Source organism: Salvelinus fontinalis, chromosome 12 (genome assembly GCF_029448725.1).
Source record: "Salvelinus fontinalis isolate EN_2023a chromosome 12, ASM2944872v1, whole genome shotgun sequence".
In the NCBI taxonomy this organism is placed as follows: domain Eukaryota; kingdom Metazoa; phylum Chordata; class Actinopteri; order Salmoniformes; family Salmonidae; genus Salvelinus; species Salvelinus fontinalis.
In genome coordinates this window covers 39,155,437-39,172,928 of record NC_074676.1, presented here as the reverse complement: position 1 = coordinate 39,172,928, position 17,492 = coordinate 39,155,437, and the positions used below count along the sequence as shown (strand labels likewise).

The following is a 17,492-nucleotide window of genomic DNA, read 5'->3' as shown; positions in this document are numbered from 1 at the left end:
GACTTCAAATCCGCCTGGAACACAGCGAAACTCTGTGGTAGTTACATCACTGAGGTATAAAGTTACATGTGCTGATGCGGAAGTGTGTCAGTTCTCATTCACGTTATGTTTTACATACTATTTTAACTCAACTAATGTGTCAGCTAAACTGCCACATCAGATGGGTTCGACTTCGATACTTTCAAAAGTAGATATTGATTAGCGTGGGGTCAACATTTGCCAGGCATGCACGAGCCAGAGTTAGCTAGTTAATGCGTTGCAGATGACTGGTCTCCTGTATATTAATCATGGTATTTCTTCGAGGTAAAAATGTTCTTGTGCGTTTTTCATTCTATTTGAAACCACTGTTACAAGGAAGATTGCTCATATTAACAAACACCCTCAGTGGAGGTGTTATGTTGTCTCTGGGAGATATCATACAGCAAACCAGGGAGAAAATGAAAAATCCTCAGACAATTCGTGACTGGAGGCGCACAGGTGAGAATATCCAATTGTGTACAGTTGCGGTCAAATATACTGGCACCATTCACTGTTTATTATAAAGAAAGTTGAAATTGAAAACTTTTGGTGTTCACACGTGTATTTGTTTTGAAAATAAATAAAATAGCAATTCAACCCCCAAAAAACAGTTTATGAAATGCAAGTGGTGAAATGCAATTATGAAATGCAAGTGGTGCCAATATATTTGGCTGCATCAGTAGGCCGAGTGCAGCTACCACCTGTGCCATTATAGCATTTGGCTCTTGGCACAATGTTTATTTATTTTTATACTAGAGCTGACATAATACCCAATCCTTGATAGAGATGTATGTACAAAATAATTTGAGGTACTTCTGTCAACAGTTTATTTTCTATGTTACCTAGGGCACATGTTTGGAGTGGGTTGCTCCATGGGACCTGTTCTCCACTACTGGTATTCATGGCTGGATAAAATCTACATTGGCAAAGCCTTGCACACTGTAGGCAAGAAAGTCCTAGTGGACCAGCTAGTTTGCTCACCAATCCTTGGAGCTTGGTACTTTTTAGGTGAGAATGAAATGCAAAAGTTCTTTTGGTTTCCATTTATACAAGGTATAATTTATTTTTGCATTAAAATATCTGCAAATAACATTCTCATATGCAATATTTGATTGTCTTAGTGCAAGAACAAATAGGCCTTCAGCCTTCCCTAGTCTTGTGTATCTATAGGACTTTTCACATTAGGATTAGGATGGGCTCGGGGGTGAAATGTTCTATATGTGAATGTCTTATGTGTGTTTACCTTAAGTGTGTGTGGAGTCAGTTTAATTGCATCAATCCACTAGTGAGGTAAAGGGGTTTGTGTACCGTACGTCAATACTAGATGTTAAAGAGTGGGTCAAAGTTTTCCAAGAATATGACAAACGGCATTAAGGTAACAAACAACTGATATGGGTACCAAACCCTTACTATTGTGATTGGATGTTATCTGTAGCCAATGTGTTTCCATTTTTATACTGACTAAATACTGTTTAATCATTTGGTAGATATCCCAGACTTTCATACAGTCAATGCACCCATCCTTCACCTTTGTTTATTGCAGGCATGGGAGTAATGGAGGGACACGGTCTATCCAAAGGCGCACTGGAATTCAAAGACAAGTTCTGGGAATTCTATAAGGTAAGTACTACAGTCCTGTATGATGTAGAATGTATTCCTTGTTCAATTTTACCATCTTATATGTTATGCTGATGTATATATGATGACACTAGAGAATAGAGGGTTGATTTGACTGAGGTTATGATATTTTTAATTGTTACTGTGTTTCTTACCGTAGGCTGATTGGTGTGTCTGGCCTGCTGCACAGCTGATCAACTTCTATTTCCTTTCACCCCAATACCGGGTCCTTTATGTGAACACAATAACCCTGGGTTGGGACACCTACCTGTCTTACCTCAAACACAGAGTAAGTTGGACTGTAGTCGGAGAGATATTGGAATCAATAGGGAAACATAACTCCCTTTTGCCTGGCTACCCAAACTCCTTGCTCCGGGCCTCCAGCCAAACGGTATGCCATGCCCACGGAATACCCGGAAGGTAGTTTCTTCTCTGCAATGAGTCTAGATCTGAGTACCTCCCAGACGATTTCTATAATGGAAATCCATTCTAGACCATCTGATTGGTCCCATAAACCGATGGGTTGGACCAGAGCCAGAACACATGTAAAGCAGCATTTCGAAAATGTGTTTTTGGCTTTGACACACTGATTGGTTAGAGATGATCTAATTGCTGATGACTTTCTTTTGTACAACACCCCTCCCCCTCATTTTGACGTCACTACAAACGACTTCAATGATGGCAGTCTCAGAGCGAAATATGTAGCGAACAATAGAGCAGCGGAATAATTCAGTTTGACTCGTCAGGCAAAACCCCCTTAATTAACTTCTCTGTCAAATACACTAACGCATAAGGACAATACACCGATAGAATTCTATTACATTTTGCGTATATATTTTTAATCCATTCTATTGGTCTTTTGACAGGAAGATGATAAACCAGGAGAGCTTGTTCTTCACAGTGGTGTCATAGAGGTGACCCAGGAGGCTGTTGGGCCCATCGCTGCAGCTAAACGGTTTGAGGAGTAGGTTTAGCCCTAGCACTGAACTCAATACTGAACTCCAAATAGTTGAAGATCAATGTTTCATTCTTGGAACAGTTGTCTCTTGCACACTGGAAGGTGTATAATTTCATGCGTGTATAATTAGTTATATGTGTCATGTAACTTTTCTGGTTTAATTATTTCCAGCCACAGTAACTATAATCAAATATTGTTATCCTACTGTTTAAGATGCAAATCTTGCCTTAAAAGTGATTCACGACTGCCTAATATTTGTCTCGGGATTTCAAATGGACCAATACGTTTATCTGAATAATGAAAGACATCAATTCCTCCAGTATTCAATGTTTTACTGTAAGATGATTGTTCTAGTGACCTCAATGGTTAGTCACAGTGATGTAGATATTTTCACAACAATTTAAAACTTGAAGCAATGATGGTTAAATACATGTTCTATTACTTTTGAAAGGATTTACAGATTCAGCAGTTAAATGAAGAATGCTATGTATTTATTTACATTGTTGGTAAGTTATGGCAAATGTGTTGAATGGAAATGAAAGATTATGCACAGTCCGTCCATAATACATATCAATCTATGATCTTCTATTTGCATATGTGGATGGGAAAACATCTGTAAAATGCTGTGATTAACATGTACAATGTTTTTTTTTTTTTTTATACATTTTTTAATTTTTTTTTGTAGTTGTCTGACCTGATTACTCTTACATGTACCTTAATAATACATTACAACTGCTTCTGATTTTTTAAATGAAAGGGATCAAAGGATATGTGACACAGGGTTTTTTTAAATGACATTTTTGCAGTAGTGCAAAGTACTTGAGTAAAAATACTTTCAAGTACAACTTAAGGAGTTTTTTGGGTCTCTACTATACTATTTATATTTTTGACAACTTTTACTTTTCCTTCACTACATTCCTAAAGAAAATAATCTTATTTTTTGCTCCATACATTTTCCCTGACATGCAAAAGTACTTGTTACATTTTGAATGCTTAGCAGGACAGAAAATGGTCCAATTCACACATTTATCCAGAGAACATCCTGGTCTTACCTTTTTCTATAAAGGTATCTTTACTTTTAGTCAAGTATGACCATGGGGTACTTTTCCTCCCACTGCTGATTTAAGAATACCGAAAGAGGAGGCTAAACTTTCCATCCAATTTGCAACAGATTTTCATACGAATATTTTAAAATCTGCATAAAACAATATGGACATTTTCCCACCAGAGATGTTTCCATCAAACGGACTTATTGTGAATGAAAGGCTGCGCGTGTTGAAGTGTAAAGAACAGTAAGGCCCGCACACTGATTATGCAGTGTGATGATTTTAACCCTAACGTTAAAATATTTCACATCACATGACTATTATGCAGATGACGCATGGTTGGTGTGGAAACAATTCAATTCACTTTTGTATAGTCAGTCATAATTAATCACAGAGGTACATATGGTCATAAAGGGTTATATACATACAAATAGTCCAAGTTAAGCTAGGTAACAGTTTAAAAAAAGATTACGTTGGGAACTGTTGGAATACCCGTCCAAAAGACAATTACGCGCGGTGACCTATTACAAAAACAACTTGTAATTGATATCAATGAGATGGACACATGTGGGGGCTAGTAGTTAAATAAAATCTTATATGTACAACATGACAAAGTGGAGACCTGGATGGAAAGACAAATCAACTTAACATGTGAATGTAAGATATGGTCTGATATCAAACTCTTGGTTCAGAACTTTAGGAAACACTGTGGACAAACGGTGAATCCAATACAATTCTATGCTCAGTAGAATGTATCTCAGAAAGTTGATGTTGTGACGAGCCACCATGACATGCGCAGCCACAGGTTTTCTATGGTCAAGAGTCCTGATATTACTCCTGTGTTCTGCTATCCTTGTTTTCAGAGCTCGTTTCGTTTTTCCTACATAGCGTAGACCACAAATACAATTGATCAGGAATACTACAGAATACCTGTTTCATGCGCATCAAAGGTGAGCGTGAATTTCAGATGGTCACTTCTTGTATGATGAAGGAGGGGAATTGGCGAGGTTCCTCTGCTGTGCCCTGGAATAGAAGGAACGTTTCCTCACTGAAGCGTTTCCAGAACTTGATATGGCGCAACAATAGATTGATTTAGTGCACATACAAATTACTTTTGCAATGAAATTTCCATGTGCCGAATGAAAAATAAAAGTTAAATGGGTTTCCATCGCAGGAAGTTTATGTACAATTTGACAAATGCCGACAGAACATTTGTTTGTTCAACATGGTGGGATCTTTTTTGGGTCGGTAAAATGTTTTATGCGAGAAATGGCCGTGGAAACGCCTTTATGTGCAAATATTGATATATACAGTTGAAGTCAGAAGTTTACATACACCTTAGCCAAATATATTTAAACTCAGTTTTTCACAATTCCTAATATTTAATCCTAGTAAAAATTCCCTGTCTTAGGTCAGTTAGGATCACCACTTTATTTTAAGAACGTGAAATGTCAGAATAATAGTTGATATAATGATTTATTTCAGTTTTTATTTCTTTCATCACATTCCCAGTGGGACAGAAGTTTACATACACTCAATTAGTATTTGGTAGCATCGCCTTTAAATTGTTTTAACTTGGGTCAAATGTTTCGGGTAGCCTTCCACAAGCTTCCCACAATAAGTTGGGTGAATTTTGGCCCATTCCTCCTGACAGAGCTGGTGTAACTGAGTCAGGGTTGTAGGCCTCCTTGCTCGCACACACTTTTTCAGTTCTGCCCACAAATTTTCTATATGGTTGAGGTCTGGGCTTTGTGAGGGCCACTCCAATACCTTGACTTTGTTGTCCTTAAGCCATTTTGCCACAACTTTGGAAGTATGCTTTGGGTCATTGCCGATTTGCGACCAAGCTTTAACTTCCTGACTGATGTCTTGAGATGTTGCTTCAATATATCCACATAATTTCCCTTCCTCATGATGCCATCTATTTTGTGAAGCACCCCACAACATTTTGCTGCCATGGTTGGGATGGTGTTTTTCGGCTTGCAAGCCTCCCCCTTTTTCCTCCAAACATAACGATGGTCATTATGGCCAAACAGTTCTATTTTTGTTTAATCAGACCAGAGGACATTTCTCCAAAAAGTATGATCTTTGTCCCCATGTGCAGTTGCAAACTGTAGTCTGGCTTTTTTATGGCGGTTTTGGAGCAGTGGCTTCTTCCTTGCTGAGCGGCCTTTCAGGTTATGTCGATATAGGACTTGTTTTACTGTGGATATAGATACTTTTTTGTTGTTGTATTTTTCACCCCTTTTTCCCCCAATTTCGTGGTATCCAATTGGTAGTAGTTACAGTCTTGTCTCATCACTGCAACTCCCGTATGGACTCGGGAGAGGCGAAGGTCGAGAGCCATGCGTCCCCCGAAACACAACCCAACTAAGCCACACTGCTTCTTGACACATTGCCCATCCAACCCGGAAGCCAACCGCACCAATGTGTTGGAGGAAACACCGTACACCTGGCGACCATGTCAGAGTGCACTGCGCCCGGCCCGCCAAAGGAGTCGCTAGTGCGCGATGAGACATGGATATCCCTACCGGCCAAACCCTCCCTAACCCAGACGACACTGGGCCAATTGTGCGCCGCCCCATGGGCCTCCCAGTCGCGGCCGGCTGCGACAGAGCCTGGACTCCCAGAATCTCTAGTGGCACAGCTAGCACTGCGATGCAGTGCCTTAGACCACTGCGCCACTCGGGAGGCCCGGATATAGATACTTTTGTACCTTTTTCCTCCAGCATCTTCACAAGATCCTTTGCTGTTTTTCTGGGATTGATTTGCACTTTTCGCACAAAAGTACGTTCATCTCTAGGAGACAGAACGCGTCTCCTTCCTGAGCGGTATGACGGCTGCGTGGTCCCATGGTGTTTACACTTGCGTACTATTGTTTGCACAGATGAACGTGGTACCTTCAGGTGTTTGGAAATTGCACCCAAGGATGAACCAGACTTGTGGAGGTCTACAATTCTTTCTGAGGTCTTGGCTGATTTCTTTTAATTTTTCCATGATGTCAAGCGAAGAGGCACTGAGTTTGAAGGTAGGCCTTGAAATACATCCACAGGTACACCTCCAATTGACTCAAATAATGTAAATTCGCCTACCAGAAGCTTCTAAAGCCATGACATCATTTTCTGAAAATTTCCAAACTGTTTAAAGGCACAGTCAACTTCGTGTATGTAAACTTCTGATCCATTGGAATTGTGATACAGTGAATTATAAATGAAATAATCTGTCTGTAAACAATTATTGGAAAAATTACTTGTGTCATGCACAAAGTAGATGTCCTAACCGACTTGCCAGAACTATAGTTTGTTAACAAGAAATGTGTGGAGAGGTTGAAATACGTGTTTAAATGACTCCAACCTAAGTGTATGTAAACTTCCGACTTCAACTGTACCTAATAACCATCATATCGAAGTAAATTTGGAGTCACACGATGATATGGTGTGTGGTCCTCCCACGATGACTTGTTAAACCATACAGTTTATTAGGCTACAGATGAAATAAATCATGATGAACTTCACAGGGTGTTGGAAGTGCACTGTGATCTTGATGCACCTTTTCAATATCTATCAACGGTCTTATTCTGGTGACATGATGATCAATGCTTGAATGTCGATTGACAAATAAACCTATTATTTTAAACTCGCATCCATAATAATCTCATCATAGACTAGCCTACCCTACAACCTACCTGCACTGTATCTTCCACCTGTTAGCTTTAGAGCGTACATGCCAGGACCAGATATGTAGGCACATTCATTGGCGATTTTAGCATGTAAATCTTGGTGGGGCAAAAACAAATACAAGTGGGATGCATGCCAGCAAAGCCACTACACAACACAACACAAAGCAATACATTAATTGCACTATAACGGTGACAAACCGTGCCCACAAACTGTCAGAGCTTCATACATTTCTCCCAACATCTTACCACTGCTACACCTGGCTATCAGCGGTTCTGACTTGGTGTACAAGGAGAACACTGTAAGAACAGCACATGTTCTGAAGTCTGTAGATCTCAAAAGTGCAGCAAAACAGTCTGGAAGCAAAACAGTTCATTCAACCTTATTTTACTGCCTTTTAAAAAAACATAGCTGATATGGCTGACTTGCTTCAACATATGTGGTTTCTAATGACAATTGAGATGTACAAACTATGGCATAAGGGGACGATAAACGGATAAGAGGCAATCCGTAATTTCTTTTAAGACATTAATGAGCCAGCTAGGACGGACGTAGTCAATATAACTATTTGTTTAGCACTTTTGTATTCGGCGCATGTGACAAATACAATTTGATTTGATTTGAGCATACAATAAATTTTTGGACTCACTTCAACAGGAAGGTGGTGCAGCGGTCCTTCGTGGGCAAATTTTGTCATCAAAGTCTGGCATTCTCTGGATTTATGGTACTTTCAAAACAACTGGGAACTCGGAAAGCATCAAGGTCAAACCATGATGACATCATTGATCTTCAGGTCGTACCTCGTTTATTCCCGACTTCCCAGTTGTCTTGAACTCACTGAAGACAAGTTTTCGCAGTTCCGAGTTAACAGTTGTTTTGAGTGCGGCACAAGTCATGCTTCATTGACAGCATGGCCAATGTTGAATGTTTATAATTTTAAACTTGGAAAAGAGCCTCTTAATCCCAGTTTTGGGACCACACAGCCATTGTCACTGATTCCTTCCAAACCACTCATTGTTGAATTTCCGATTTCCAACTTGAGCACGGATATGTTTTATCTATAATTTCTCTTCATTATTTATCTTCATATGACAAGGATTTAAAAGGATTTTCCAGAGATGCAACCTCTCTTATCATCAATCAGTGCCTGGGCTTACCTCCACTGTAGCCGCACCGCACCATACCCCTGTCTGCACATTATGCCCTGAATCTATCCTACCACACTCAGAAATCTGCTCCTTTTATTCTCTGTCCCCAACACACTAGACAACCAGTTTTGCTAGCTTTTAGCCGTACCCTCATCCTACTCCTCCTCTGTTCCTCGGGTGATGTGGAGGCTAACCCAGGCACTGTGTGTCCCCAGGCACTGTCATTTGTTGACTTTTGTAATCGAAAAAGCCTTGGTTTCATGCATGTTAATATCAGAAGCCTCCTCCCTAAGTTTCGTTTACTCACTACTTTAGCACACTCTGCCGACCCTGATGTCCTTGCCGTGTCTGAATCCTGGCTTAGGAAGGCCACCAAAAATTTGGAGATTTCCATACCTAATTACAACATTTTCCGTCAAGATAGAACTGCCAAAGGGGGAGGAGTTGCAATCTACTGCCCAAACAGTTCGAGCTTCTAATTAAAAAAATGAATCTCTCCAGAAATAAGTTTCTCACTGTTGCCACATGTTATAGACCCCCCTCAGCTCCCAGCTGTGCCCTGGACACCATATGTGAATTGATTGCCCCCCATCTATCTTCAGAGATCGTTCTGTTAGGTGACCTAAACTGGGATATGCTTAACACCCCAGCAGTACTGCAATCTAAGCTAGATGCCCTCAATCTCACACAAATTATCAAAGAAACCACTAGGTACAACCCTAAATCTGTAAACATGGGCCCCCTCATAGATATTATCCTGACCAACTTGCCCTCCAAATACACCTCTGCTGTTTTCAATCTGGATCTCAGCGATCACTGCCTCATTGCCTGCATCCGCTATGGGTCCGCGGTCAAACGACTAACCCTCATCACTGTCAAACGCTCCCTAAAACACTTCTGCGAGCAGACCTTTCTAATCGACCTGGCCCGGGTATCCTGGAAGGATATTGACCTCATCCCGTCAGTCGAGGATGCCTGGTTGTTCTTTAAAAGTAATTTCCTCACCATCTTAAATAAGCATGCCCCTTTCAAAAAATGTAGAACTAAGAACAGATATAGCCCTTGGTTCACTCCAGACCTGACTGCCCTTGACCAGCACAAAAACATCCTGTGGCAGACTGCAATAGCATCGAATAGTCCCCGCGATATGCAACTGTTCAGGGAAGTCAGGAAACAATACACACAGTCAGTCAGGAAAGCAAAGGCTAGCTTTTTCAAACAGAAATTTGCTTCCTATAGCTCTAACTCCAAAAGGTTTTGGGACACTGTAAAGTCCATGGAGAACAAGAGCACCTCCTACCAGCTGCCCACTGCACTGAGGCTAGGTAACACGGTCACCACTGATAAATCCATGATAATCGAAAATTTCAATAAGCATTTCTCTACGACTGGCCATGCTTTCCTCCTGGCTACCCCAACCCCGGCCAACAGCTCCGCACCCCCCGCAGCTACTTGCCCAAGCCTCCCCAGCTTCTCCTTCACCCAAATCCAGATAGCAGATGTTCTGAAAGAGCTGTAAAACCTGGACCCGTACAAATCGTCTGGGCTAGACAATCTGGACCCTCTCTTTCTAAAATTATCCGCCGCCATTGTTGCAACCCCTATTACCAGTCTGTTCAACCGCTCTTTCATATTGTCCGAGATCCCTAAAGATTGGAAAGCTGCCGCGGTCATCCCCCTCTTCAAAGGGGGTGACACTCTAGACCCAAACTGTTATAGACCTATATCCATCCTGCCCTGCCTTTCTAAAGTCTTCGAAAGCCAAGTTAATAAACAGATCACTGACCATTTAGAATCCCACTGTACCTTCTTCGCTGTGCAATCCGGTTTCCGAGCTGGTCATGGGTGCACCTCAGCCACACTCAAGGTACTAAACAATATCATAACCGCCATCGATAAAAGACAGTACTGTGCAGCAGTCTTCATCGACCTGGCCAAGGCTTTCGACTCTGTCCAATCACCGTATTCGTATCGGCAGACTCAATAGCCTTGGTTTCTCAAATGACTGCCTAGCCTGGTTCACCAACTACTTTGTAGACAGAGTTCAGTGTGTCAAATCGGAGGGCCTGTTATCCGGACCTCTGGCAGTCTCTATGGGGGTACCACAGGGTTCAATTCTCGGGCCGACTCTTTTCTCTGTATATATCAACGATGTCGCTCTTGCTGCGGGTGATTCCCTGATCCACCTCTACGCAGATGACACCATTCTGTATACATCTGGCCCTTCTTTGGACACTGTGTTAACTAACCTCCAAACGATCTTCAATGCCATACAACACTCCTTCCGTGGCCTCCAACTGCTCTTAAACGCTAGTAAAACTAAATGCATGCTTTTCAACCGTTCGCTGCCCGCACCCGCCCGCCCGTCCAGCATCACTACTCTGGACGGTTCTGACCTAGAATACGTGGACAACTACAAATAACTAGGTGTCTGGCTAGAATGTAAACTCTCCTTCCAGAATCATATCAAACATCTCCAATCCAAAATCAAATCTATTTCTATTTCGCACTAAAGCCTCTTTCACTCACGCCGCCAAACTTACCCTAGTAAAACTGACTATCCTACCGATCCTCGACTTCGGCGATGTCATCTACAAAATAGCTTCCAATACTCTACTCAGCAAATTGGATGTTGTCTATCACAGTGCCATCTGTTTTGTTACCAAAGCGCCTTATACCACTGCGACCTGTATGCTCTAGTCGACTGGCCCTCGCTACATATTCATTGCCAGACCCACTGGCTCCAGGTCATCTATAAGTCTATGCTAGGTAAAGCTCCACCTTATCTCAGCTCACTGTTCACAATAACAACACCCAACCGTAGCACACGCTCCAGCAGGTATATCTCACTGCTCATCCCCAAAGCCAACACCTGTTTGGCCGCCTTTCCTTCTAGTTCTCTGCTGCCAGTGACTGGAACGAATTGCAAAAATCGCTGAAGCTGGAGACTTACATTTCCCTCACTAACATCAGCTATCTGAGAAGCTAACCGATCGCTGCAGCTGTACACAGTCTATCTGTAAATAGCCCATCCAATCTACCTACCTCATCCCCCATATTGTTTTCCTTTACTTTGCTGCTCTTTTGCACACCAGTATCACTACTTACACACCATCATCTGCTCATCATCATCTGCTCATCTATCACTCCAGGGTTAATCTGCTAAATTATAATTACTTTGCAACTATGGCCTATTTATTGCCTTACCTCCTCATGCCATTTGCACACAATGTATATAGACTTTCTTTTTTGTCTATTGTGTTATTGACTGTACGCTTGCTTATTCCATGTGTAACTCTGTGTTGTTGTTTCTGTCTGCACTGCTTTGCTTTATCTTGGCCAGGTCGCAGTTGTAAATGAGAACTTGTTCTCAACTAGCTTACCTGGTTAAATAAAGGTGATTTTTTTTTTTAAACAATAAAAAAAGATTGTCGATTTGATTCATGATGATGACTGCTAGCTAATATTTAGAAAGTAGGATGTTGACATGATCAGTCCAATCAAAGCTACTGTACATATAATGTATTTGATGCCATTTTATCTGTGGCCAATGACCTTGATCCTTCTTGGAAGGGCACTTCTAATGTAACTCTATGGAAGCACCCAAGGGGTGAGAATTTTCGAGGTCCAGTGGTGACCCGTCATTCATGGCAGGTGGGGGGGGTATGTTGTTTTTTTTGGGGGGGCTTGCCTGTTTACATGTTATTTTGGAATTAATATGTGTCACATATGAGTTTGCAAACAATGTAAAAAAGATATATATCATTGAGTTAATAAAGCCGCATACAAACAGGCACCTCCAGAATGCAGGTGTTTCAGCCGAGCTCAGTGCTTTCTGTGGTAGTGGGGCTGGCCAGCAGAAAATAGGAGCATTGCACCATGATTGGCTCAGCAGTGCATCGTGATTGGCTCAGTGTTCTGTCACTCATGGGGACACTACATCACCCACCTTTAGTAAGGATAGACATCAAGAATATGAGCCCTTTGGGTGCTGCCATAGAGTTACATTAGAAGTGCCCTTCCAAGAAGGCTCAAGGTCATTGGCCACAGATAAAATGACGTCAAATCACATTATATCTACAGTAGCTTTGATTGGACTGATCATGTCAACATCTTACTTTCAAAATCTTAGCTAGCAGTCATCATAAATCAAGTAGACAATCTACGGGCAAATCCTTTTTAATCCTTGTCATGTGAAGAGAAATAATGATGATAAATAATATATAAAACTTATCAGTGCTCATCCGCAATTGGACATAAACATTACACAACAAGTTGGAAATTGCAAATTCAACAATGAGTTGTTAGGAAGGAATCGGTGACAGTGGCTAACCGCAAGCATTGAAACTGGGAAGTCAGACTTGTAAAATACGTTTTGAACAGTCATCCAACTCGGAATTGTAAATCTTTTTCTTTGATGACAAAATCTGCCAACTGAAGGACCGCCGCCCACAACAAGGTGAGTCCAAAAATGTCTTATGTGCTGCTGTCGAGGTCTAACTCATGGGAACGTAGTGTCCCCATGAGTGACAAAACACTGAGCCAATCACGGCCAAACGCTCCGTAGTTTCTGCTGGCTTGCCCCACCACCACAGAAAGCACTGAGCTAGGCTGAAACACCTGCATTTTGGAGCTGCCTTACTCAAGAAAACAAAAATGTTTGTATGCGGCTTTATAAAATCAATTATATATTTTTTTACATTGTTTCCAAACTGATTTGTGACATGTACTAATGCCAGAATAACATGCAAAACAGGCATACCCCCACCCAAAACAATAACATTATACATCTATTTTATTTTCTGTTAAAAATATGGGGCTCAAAACAGGTGGGGCCCTGAATGACGGTTCACCACTGGGCACGTTTGCTATTTAACTCAACAGTTTTTGTAGAGTTCGGTAGAGTTGAAAATACACTGAACTGTTGATTTTTATTCGGTACATGAAAACTTAAGCGAAAAAGTACATTTGGTTGGTTTGGTGGAAACACCACTGGTGGGAAAATGTATTTCTTTATGCAGATTTTTTTATATTCGCATGAGAATCTGTCACCAATTGGATGGAAACCTAGCTAGTGATTATTTTCTCAGACAATGCTGCTTTATTTAGGTATGTTGTCTGTATTTTTAGGAATTCAATTGATATTTTTCAAATAATTTTAAACAGTAGATATTAAACAATAGCTGACGCATTAAGAAAGTTATGTGAATGGATGTTTGAAGGATTTTAATTGTTTTGTAGAATAATTAATCCCACCGTAAAGCCTCGAGACTGTTGCCTGCCATTCAAATCCCGACACTTTGAGGGTGGTAAATTTGAGCAGCGCATTTTATTATTGAGCTAACATACTTGTTCAAACAATGACTCGCCAGCCCCAGCCATTGAATATGCACTGAAAAATAAGCACACCTCCCTGGCCATTTACCAACATCCTGCTTTCAAGGATGTAATAATGTGGACGTGCTGTTGAGTTGAGTGTCTTTACCTCTAGGGCAACATGGCAGGTGTAATGGGTGTCACTATATTTATATCATTTGTTTCGGTAGCCGTCGCTCTTGGTAAGTCAATATTTTACATTTTCTTCGTGAAACCTGTTTCCTTGTAGAATAATTTACCTAAACTGGATGGAGGGCTCATTGTATATGCAAATTATGCAACAATTGAGGTTAGGGTCATACCGTAAAAATAAAACATGACTAGGAAATACTTGTTTTAACACAATACAGGACATGGTGGTTTCAGGTCAAGTGATATAGGTTTATTTTTGTATAATACATACAAGCAGCTACAAAGTATTCTATAAAAGGTCTGAATTTAATCCAGGGTGTTCTAAGGTCATAGAGCATTAGTTTACTAATGAAGAAAGTTCCAATGAAAACTAAAAGGCCAGGGGCATGCCTCCAAGCAAATATGAGTTTGGGATGAGTTGAATCTGTAGTTGTCTGTTAATATAATGGCACCATCTGGGTTATTTACATCTACCATTTTAGATATTGCAAAATGTAGTATTACTTACATAATATGCAAATCATGTGAAGCCTTGTTCTTCATTAGCAAAACAGACATTATATTTATTTTTTACACTCCAGCTCTACATGTAACCTTGTCAATCGACCCAGTTGTGCTACCCAAATGCTAATCTCAGCACCCAGTACAGAACCAAATGTTGCTTGTGCACTGGCCAGTAACAGTGTATCACAGGGATGGGCAACTTTGATGGGGGTGGGGGGCCACAAAAAATCTGAACTCATCATGAGCACCCCCCTCACCACCACATTGCAAGCAAAATGTTTTATTGGCCCCCCTCTTGACAATAAAAAAGGGTTAATTTTGTGCAATTCTACACATTTGGGGTGTAGAGAAAATGTCACAGTTTTAAACAAGTTTGCTATGGAAGGGAGATAAATGTTTGCAGTTTTTAATATGATACACTATATATACAAAAGTATGTGGACACCGCTTCAAATTAGTGGATACGGCTATTTCAGCCACACCCGTTGCTGACAGGTGTATGAAATCGAGCACACAGCCGGTCAACTGTAAGTACTGTTATTGTGAAGTGGAAACATCTAGGAGCAACAACGGCTCAGCAGCGAAGTGGTAGGCCACACAAGCTCACTGAACGGGACCGCCGAGTGCTGTCCTTGTCTGTCTTCGGTTGCAACACTCACTACTGCGTTCCAAACTGCCTCTCGGAGCAACATCAGCACAATAACTGTTTGTTGGGAGCTTCATGAAGTAGATCACCATGCGCAATGCCAAGCGTCGGCTGGAATGGTGTAAAGCTCGCCGCAATTGGACTCCGGAGCAGTGGAAATGCGTTATCTGGAGTGATGAATCACTCTTCACCATCTGGTAGTCCAACGGACGAATCTGAGTTTGGCGGATGACAATGCCCCCGTGCACCAAACGAGGTCCATACAGAAATGGTTTGTCGAGATTGGTGTGTAAGAAATTGACTGGCCTCCACAGAGCCTTGAACTCAACTACATTGAACACCATTGGGATTAATTGGAAGGCCGACTGCGGGCCAGGCCTAATCGCCTAACATCAGTGCCCGACCTCAATAATGCTCTTGTGGCTGAATGGAAGCAAGTCCCTGCAGCAATGTTCCAACATCTAGTGGAAAGCCTTCCCAGAAGAGTGGAGGCTGTTACAGCAGCAATGTGAGGACCAAATCCATATTTATGCCCATGATTTTGGAATGAGATGTTTCACGAGCAAGTGTACACATACTTTTGGTCATTTAGTGTATCAGAGTGAGACTGATAACAAGCTTAGATATTTTAGCGGCGAGCTAACTTATCGATCTAAAATATATTGACTGACATAAAAAGAGAAACCGCTGATGCACAACCAAATTTCTAAATTGCACCTTGTGTATTCTACTATTCTAACTCTCAACAGTAAGTTGAGACCCCCCTTCCCATCCCTGGTTTATCACAAGAGACTACCCAAATGCATACCAGGTTTTGGCTCAATTTGTTTTACAACAAACAAATTGTCTCAAAACATTGGACTCGGATGCAGATTTGTTATCAGGGATGACCCAGTTACAGAGCATAGCAAAATATGATTTTGCCTGTATGTAAATATGAAATGATCCAATACTAACACTCCTTTATTGCAGGGTCCTCTGGAGCCCCATCATCAACCTTGACAGTGACTCCAACGAAGGCAACCACCAGGAATACCCCAACATTGTCTGTCACCATCCCCACAGTGGTCCCTGCCATGCCGACCAGTAGAACAAGTTCATCAGTCAGTGAAGCACCTAATACAGATCCTACTGGTGACACTAGAGTCCCAATGGAATCATCCCCTTCATCACCTACAACTGAGCCTTCTCAATCCTCTCAGCCACTGACTCCATCCCAAGCATCCAACGGCAGCACCACCACACAGACCTCTACAGGTTTTACAGCTAACACTACTATGAATCAGACCCTAACTGGAACAGTTGGTCATGACTCAACATCCTCAATCTTCTCATCAACTTTGTCACCAAGCTCTGATTTTACGACAGGGAACATGAGCTCAAGCACAGGTGTGTGTTTCAGATGAAAATAATGAATATATTATTGAATTAATCAAATGTAATAATCATTGCAGACAGTGAGTCTTAGTGGTAAAGCAAACTGTTACCAGTGGACACATAGGTTCTGTTATAATTAAGCTTCCAAGAGAACAGCATGTTCATGTTTCGGAAATGCCACCTGATTAATAGATTCAATTTACTTTTAAGAGAACTGATTTATGTATTTTTGTAACCATACTTTATCACTGTTATTCATTCTTTAGCCTTAGAAAGTGATGGGAGACATGTCATATCAAGGAGTCCGGGCCTCGTAGCAGTCCTCTGCATATTCTGCATCTGTCTGGGTCTTCTGCTGGCTGTTGGAATTGCAAAGCTCATTACTTCCAGAGGTTCCACATTTCAGAGGCTTGAAGATGTGCCATTGGTGAATTGATTTTGTATTGGTGAATTGTAGATATTGCATGCAAAAGAGCTTCCTGTTCAATGAACAGGACATTCGGATATAGAAGTGACAGAAGAAAAGCTGTTTAACGCACAGGATACCAATGTCATGTAAACCAAAATGGATTCTTTAACACATGAGAATTAGGCCAGTTTATCAGATAATTGATGTTGATGATCAATTCTATGCAAAGATGGTTTCTTTTTTAAATCATGTGCTTTACACACTTTGTGCTCCAGTCTTTTGTCTCTAATGCAATGCATTCAAAAGGTACAAATCTTTGAATCCAAATTCATTCTAAATCTTTCTTTTTATTCCTATTTTCAGGGCAAAATAAATGAAGAGTCTCCATTTGCCCGTTACCCTACAAAACAATTCTGAAAGAAAACACATCATGAGAGAAGGTATTCTATTTGGGGTTCAGACAATGTTGTTCATGAGGACGTGTCACCCACCATCGTGTTTTTGTTCCTGTTTTTGTTTGTTTGTTTATTTTGTCTGGCTGCTGGAAAGTGACGTGTGTTTGAAGGAAGTCAGTATAGGCACTA

General features: G+C 41.1%; 1 protein-coding gene and 1 long non-coding RNA gene across 2 annotated transcripts; both read left to right on the top strand.

Annotated features, from left to right (window-relative positions):
• Positions 1-10: 10 nt before the first annotated feature.
• On the top strand, positions 11-3,443 carry LOC129867374 (mpv17-like protein 2). Its single transcript, XM_055940733.1, has 5 exons — positions 11-477; positions 865-1,026; positions 1,562-1,638; positions 1,796-1,924; positions 2,502-3,443. The coding sequence occupies exons 1-5, from the start codon at positions 288-290 to the stop codon at positions 2,601-2,603; spliced, it is 660 nt and encodes a 219-aa protein (XP_055796708.1). The 5' UTR covers positions 11-287; the 3' UTR covers positions 2,604-3,443.
• Positions 3,444-13,919: 10,476 nt separating this feature from the next.
• Positions 13,920-16,853, top strand: LOC129866513 (uncharacterized). The gene is made up of 3 exons (XR_008761491.1): positions 13,920-14,022; positions 16,095-16,511; positions 16,766-16,853. It is a non-coding gene; the product is annotated as an uncharacterized LOC129866513 (long non-coding RNA).
• The last annotated feature ends 639 nt before the right edge of the window (positions 16,854-17,492 follow it).